Here is a 7446-nt window from a genome sequence, read left to right as displayed (position 1 = left end):
GAAACTGCATGTTTAATCTTAGCATTTGCTGCTTATAACAGATGGCATGCACACCATCTAGATGTTAAATCGACATTCTTACATGGAGAATTGAAGAAAGAAGTGTATGTTTCTCAACCTGAAGGCTTTGTGAAACCACAAGACAAAGGGAAAGTTTACAAACTTTCAAAAGCTTTGTATGGACTACGACAAGCACCACATGCATGGAATGTAAAGTTAGAAACACATTGAAGTCACTTGGATTTCAAAAGTGTTTGTTAGAACAAGTAGTCTATACCATGGCAAGTTCAAACTCTGATATGATAATTGGAGTTTATGTTGATGATTTTTATTGTCACCGGATCACCAAAGAAAGAAATTGACAAGTTCAAATCACAAATGGAAGGAAAGTTAAAAATGAGTGACTTAGGTTTACTAACCTACTACTTAGGTATAGAAGTCAGCCAAACATGGGGTGATATCTCAATCAAGCAAACCGGTTATGTGAACAAGATTTTCAAGGACTCAGAAAGGCTTGAGATCAATGATAAAAAGATACCAATGGCTCCCGTACTTAGACTAACAAAAGTTGAAGGTGGAGAACCAGTTGACCCCACCAAGTATAGAAGCCTAATAGGATGCCTAAGATATCTCCTTCACACGAGACCAGATTTAAGTTATTTTGAAGGACTACTTAGTCGTTTCATGCAAGAACCAAAAGAGCATAATCTGAAAGCAATCAATCAAGTCATTCGTTATATCAAAGTAACAAAAGATTATGGTACAACTTATGATAGTGGTTATGGAGTCAACACTGAAGAAGGAAAATGCACAACAGGAATAGTATTCTACTTTGGAAACTCTCCTATCAGTTGGTGCACTCAAAAGCAACCTACCGTTGCATTATCATCATGCGAGTCGGAATTCATGGCAGCAACCACAGCAATATGTCAAGCATTATGGTTAAAGATATTACTTAGGGCTTTAACTGGATGGGAAAAATAATGAGTAACCTTGATGGTTGACAACCGATCAATAATATCCCTAATGAAGAATCCCGTGTTTCATGGAAGAAGCAAGCACACAGAGACTCGTTATCACTTCATACGAGTATGCATTGAAAATGAAAAAATAACTGTGGAACACATTGCTGGAAAGTTACAAAAGGCTGATAGCTTAACAAAGGCGCTACCAAGAATCAAGTTCATCACAATGAGGGAACTACTCGACGTCAAAGACCTACTACAAGTGGATCGTGATTAAGGGGGGTGATTGTTGGATAAACACACTCAACTCGAACAAACTCGAAGGGCCATTTATGTCATTTACGTTTATTTTATATTTTATTTAGTTATGTCAATTTAAATATAGCACAAGGGTCAAACATGTCATTAGTTTAAAGTTGTATGTATTGTTTATATATAAATGATGTTTGATCATTTTGATTATTACGAATGCACAATTCTCTTATCAATTCAATATCTGCTTGATCAATCTTTGTGTTATAATCGATCCTATATATCAGTTTCATCGAAGAAAGTAGAGTACGATTATCATTTGATGAGGAGACCATGATTCAAAGTGCCCTGTATATATCGCGTATATATCGCAGAACGCACTTAACAGCAAACCATTGATTTTCTCTCGGGGAATGTATATATTGACAAACTTTGTTCACAGCAAAGGCAATGTCAGGCCACATTAAAGTGCGATAATAAAGAGCACCTACAACATACCGGCAATGAGTTGGATTATCAAAGAGGTCCGAACCAGCAGATTTAATTTCAATTCCCAAAAAATAAGACAGTGCACCTATGTCATGAAGAGCAAAAGTGGAACTCATGCTATTAATAACATGACCAATGGTTGCATCATTGTTGCCAGTTAGGATGATATCATAATCATAAACTAACATGTAAAGAATAGTGCCTGCTGAAGAGTAGATAAAAAGTGAAGGGTTGGTGGTGGACCCTTTGAAACCCAAGAGATGTAAAGCTTTAGATAAATGTTGAAACCACGCTCCAGGGGCCTATTTCAAGCCATATAAAGACTTGTGTAGAAGGCATAAATGGTCAGGTCTAGCTAGATCCACAAATCCAGGTGGTTGTCTCAAATAAACCGTGTCCTTTAAATCACCGTGTAACAAGGAATTTTGTACATCTAACTGACGAAGAGACAACCCACGGGTAACTACTAGAGAAAGAACAACCCGGATGGTGGTTGGTTTGACAACGGGACTGAAGCTTTCATGATGATCAACATCGGTCTATTGATTGAGCCCTTTTGCAAGTAAGCGTGCCTTGTACCGTTTAATAGCCCCATCTTGGTCCCATTTTAGTTTGAACACCCATTATCAATCAACCACATTAGCATTCGAGACAAGTGGAACCAAAGGCCACGTGCCATTTTTCATCAAAGCCATGTATTCCTTAGACATGGCTTGTTTCCATTGAGGATCCTTGTTAGCAATACTGAAAGTTGTGGGTTCAGTGACAATTGGTTCAGTGGTGCTGTGAAAAGCCGAGGGATCATCACGTTTAGTTTTAGGACAATTTTGGCGAGTATGTGCTGGTCTGGTGGAGGTATTAGGTGGGATAGAGGTCGATGACGTTGGGTGATTTGGTACATATTGGTTCGGTTGGGTTTCAATAGAGGCGGTAGTATGTGAGTGGGCAGGTTGTGGGCTGGTAATGGTCAGGGATGATTGTGCTTTAGGGTGGGAAGTTTCGGGGCTGGTTTGTGAGTCAGAGACGGGCTGTTGTGGTAGGGATGTTTGTGGGTCAGTAGCAGGCATGTTTGGTTGGTCTCGGTGAGCTGGTTGTGCGCCGGTTTGTTTGTTGGAAACGGGCAGATTTGGTTGGGTAGAAACAGGTTCTGTTGCAGGTTGTGTTGGAGAGCAACAAGAGAGTGGAAAAGAGAAGGATCAGGTTGGGACTTTGTAGTCTGGGACTGTGTAGGCTGCGGAGAAGACGAATGAAGAAAATAATCATCGAAGACTGTGTAGACTGATGTGAAGACGCTTAAAATTCAACTACTGTTTGATTCAACTACTATTTGTTTGATTAATAGACCAAAATAATCAACGAAGATTGTATATTATTATGTGATTATGCATAAGAGATTTCATGGTATAAATAGATTACATAAATACACTCTAATAGTCTCTAATATAAATCATAAACATAAGTATCAATAACTAGTCTAATACTGAATGCATACCAGTGAGATCAATCAAACAGTAGTTGCATTTTAAGCTGGGCTATTATTAAATATATATATATATATATGGTAAGCGTTGTGATGTCGGGAGGTGCAAGTATGCAATATATAGTTAGGATAATTGTCAGTTAATTAAGCGTTCTCTCAGTTGTATATATATTCATCCATATCAGTACAATGGACAAGACATGTTTGGTGAATCCAAAATATATCAAATCTTATCTTATATCAATTATCGATAGTTAGTTCGCATGAAAAGCATACTCGATCTTAAACCTCACTCAAAAACTGATTTACAAGATAATCAGCATTAGGTATATGAAGGAGCTAGCACAAATTAGCTAATGATTAAGCGATTCAATTAGCAGAAATTAAATAGGAGAAAATATTTGTGCGGCGGTGACAATCGAACGGATTACGAAGTGTACGTGCTCAATTTGTTAAGATTGTTTAGAGTAATTTCAGGCTATCGAGACTTATACAGACTGACAAAAAAAACAAAACAGTCTCTACACATGTGACCGTCCATCTTGAAACAATGATACAAGAATCATACTATGTCAAAAGAAATTGAAATTATTGATATTACATGTGACTTGATAAATATTTTCATTGAAATAATAACAAAATATAACATAAATTAGAACAATCGGTAGTTAATTAAATGAATTGCATATTTTTTTTTTGTTTTATTGGACATATACAAATTAAATCAACATGAGTTTGAGCTCGACTCAATATCTCTAGAGTAAGTTTGAGACATGCTAGCTTCAAGCGAATTCAATCAGGTTAATTTTGGTCGATCAGCTCCAAACCCTAGAATATTTATATAATATTAATTTGATAAGTAACTTATTTCAAATTGATGTTGATGTTTTCTTTCTTAATACGATATTATTCACTAAATGCATATAAGTAGTGTAAAAAAAATCTCAAAATAACCGAAATTCAAGATCCATCATCAGCATTATACATATAACTTGGATAGAGCCCGTGTGATATATGGGTGGATAAAAATAAAACAAAAAAACTAAATTTAATATTATACTTAAAAACATATCTTATAGATTCATAAGATATAAATAATTTCTTAAAATGCATAGATTAGTAAACGTAATTAATATTTGTATTTTAGAAGAAATCAAAATGAAAGGTTGCGAGTCTATACCAATTAAGAAAAAGAGAAGACTAAGATCAATTTATCATAGTTGAGTTGGTAAACCAAAAAAAATTTAAAAACAAGACAGTGAGTTTGATTTCCACCAACATATTTTTTTCATTTTATCCTTTATGAAGGGAACTTGTAAAAGTGTACACTTGACAACCTTTGTGGAGAGTCTATTTGAATGACATGTAAAAAAATGGTATTGTTTTAATAACATAGGTTGATAAGCTAATTAGGAAACAAATCATAAATCCCGGTAGATTTAGAATATAATCACACAAATCTAAGTTGATCTAAAGACAGAAGTCAAGATCAAACAAAAAATAAATAAAATGAAATTAGGATTATCTTAAAATTCTCAAGAACAAAATGCATATGACTATTAGACATGAGAAAGAAGAGCAAACACACACGTACGTGTGTACACATAGATCTCTCTTTCTGTCTCCCTACAGACTACTCGAAGTTCAAAAATAAGAAGTTCGAGAATCTTCAATTAAATTTAGATCTCTTTCCAATGTACGGTAAAGTAGTGGTCTTAAAAAACCCTAAAAACATCTAAAGTCTCACAGTGTTGTGTATAGTTGGGTTGAGTACGACTATTACTAATTGTGAACCATGATGTTGCTTTTGCAGAGAAACATGTGGGTTAAAACTGGGGTTTTCTACATACATCATATGGTGTATTCAAAATACCCATTTAATCCGTTACGGATTGGGCAATCCGTCATAAATTGTTGGGGTGCTTTGGAAAAAATGTTTTTTTTTTGTCCTATTAATTATTTTATTGTTTTTTGTTGTCTTTTGTTTTTGTTTTTATTCTTATTTCTTCTTTTTGTTGGTTTTGTTTTTTTGTTAGTCGAGTATAACCATTTTTTGATCGGAGTTACAAAATTTTAAAATTGAAAACGAGCAAAATAAGCAGTACGGGATTTATGTAGTAATAATGAATACATAACGAGTTCGTTTTGTTTTGTTTTTTTGTTAGTCGGGTGTAACCATTTTTTGTTCGGTTTTAAAGTTACAACGAAACAACAATTTTAAAAATGGAAAACGAACAAAACAAACAGAACGAGATTTAAATAATAATAATAATAATAATAATAATAATAATAATAATAATAATTAATACATTACGATTTAAAAAAAAAAAACTAAACGAGTTCGGCAAAACGAGTTCTGGAAAAAGAAACAACATACAAAAAGAAATCTAAAATGCAGCACCACCGTCGTCATCATCGCCTAACGTGCTCCCCTCCTGGTCGAAAAGTGGCGCTTGTGCTGTGTATTGCTCACCATGCTGTTGGGCAGACATATACCCCACCATCCAGGTCATCTAACTACGGAGCTGTGATACTCCATGCTCAACTCTCCATAGTCGGGAGTCAATGGCCGCATCCAAACGCACGGCGTGATATATACGCGGAACGTGCTGCGGGTCCTGATGCGGTGGCTGTTATGAACATGATAAAATAACGTTAATAACACTAAGATACAAAAAGAAATTAAACGATAACGTAACGTAATCGCAATCCGCGTAACCGGTCGGTCCGCGTAGCCCAAAGTAATCGCAATCCGCGTAACGTACGTGCCACCGTCCAACGACGTGCGGCCCTGCCTGTGCCAGTAAATGGCGAAGTAGTCGCCGAACGCGCGAGCTAGGTTGTAGTGTCTCCCCATAAGTAGGCATTGCAAAAAAAAAAAAAAAACAGGTCACGTAGGTTGCAGTGATCTGCTCGCTGGTGACGACCCTGTATGGTAAATGCGATAAGCCTATGTAGGTACCTGTAAAAAAAGGATACAATTATATTATATTATATTATATTATATTATATTATATTATATTATATTATATTATATTATATTATATTATATTATATTATATTATATTATATTATACCTGTGCAACGGGTCCCTGATGGATGAAGATCGGGTGTCTGGGCCGTCGGGCCATGCATCATCGCTAATCTTTATCCACCAACGCTTCAACACATCATCTGGTGTCTCGTGTATGCTCTCCATGGCTTGAACACTCCTTCTTGCCTTTCAATCTCGACCTACGCTTGGAGGGAATAGTGGCTTTCTTGTAGTAAATGAATCAGAACATATAGGTAGCAACTATCTCGAAATGGATAAGTAAGCTCCCCCATTTTTTCATGAGTATGGGTGAAAGGCCCGCTTTCACCTACGACTTTCTCTGATGAGAAAGAGGTAGTGATTCTAGGACTAGAGGGAAGTTCAAGTCGACCAATGTGATAGGCGAAGAACTAACTTCTCTGGTGTCCGTCAAAGGATTCGTAGGGGATGACCGTGAACAGAGAAATAAGCCACCTTCACCAAGCAACATCTTTAGATCAGGACTTGCCACGTTTTTCCCTGGTGACTGATCTGATTGGTTGGGCAACGATGCCTTCTTCTTTCTACTCCAACTTCCTTCACTCAAGCTGTTAATTGTGTAAGATTTAAACGTCTCCTCATTATATCCAGATTCATTTCTTTCCTTTGAATATAGGATATAGTAATATTTCTTACATTTATGAGGCTAACCAGGAGACCGCTGGACCAACATCCAACCGAGAGAGGGCAGTCTTTAGAAGCAACAGGTTGGGAAACCAAGAGAACGCTTGGCCTTTTCTTATCTTCTTCCCGCCCTAGGAGTAGGAGTAGCACAAAAAGAGGGATTAGCATTATAGACCATAAACCACTAACGCCTTCCTCATTCTCGATTCTACGAGAATTTTTATGAAAGCCTTTCATTTGCTTCTCTTCGATGGAAGTTTGATTTTCCCATAATGTATCCTAATTTTTGGCCGAATTCTTCTTCTGATGATCGATTCAACCTCTGATCAAAAAGATATACCTTGGTTTCGAGCGCCAAAGCAAACTCCTCCATCGACAGATAACGGTCCTCCCCGAACATACGGAACTGAACCTCCGCCTTACTAGTATCTGCACCATCAACCAACATCTCGACCTGCGGCTCTCCAGCCGGCGTGGTCTGAAACAATATTAACACGTTTGTTAAATCTACTCTATTAAGTTATTTGAAAAGAAAAAAATAACTGAAAATAAACGTAGAGTAA

The 7446-nt window shown here is 36.6% G+C and overlaps 1 protein-coding gene across 1 annotated transcript; it reads left to right on the top strand.

Annotated features, from left to right (window-relative positions):
• Positions 1 to 378: 378 nt before the first annotated feature.
• LOC143614382 (secreted RxLR effector protein 161-like) lies at positions 379 to 984 on the top strand. The gene has a single exon (XM_077087837.1). The coding sequence runs from the start codon at positions 379 to 381 to the stop codon at positions 982 to 984; it is 606 nt and encodes a 201-aa protein (XP_076943952.1).
• The last annotated feature ends 6462 nt before the right edge of the window (positions 985 to 7446 follow it).

Source organism: Bidens hawaiensis, unplaced genomic scaffold (genome assembly GCF_021521415.1).
Source record: "Bidens hawaiensis isolate Kalapana, Puna unplaced genomic scaffold, B.hawaiensis_p1.1 tig00039962_1, whole genome shotgun sequence".
NCBI classification, from domain to species: Eukaryota; Viridiplantae; Streptophyta; class Magnoliopsida; order Asterales; family Asteraceae; genus Bidens; species Bidens hawaiensis.
Note: the sequence above shows the minus strand (reverse complement) of the source record. Positions and strands in the feature narration are given on the sequence as shown.

What these genes read in the sequence shown, in the direction of transcription:
- LOC143614382 (XM_077087837.1), top strand. Translation starts at nt 379, where the DNA reads ATGGAAGGAAAGTTAAAAATGAGTGACTTAGGTTTACTAACCTACTAC.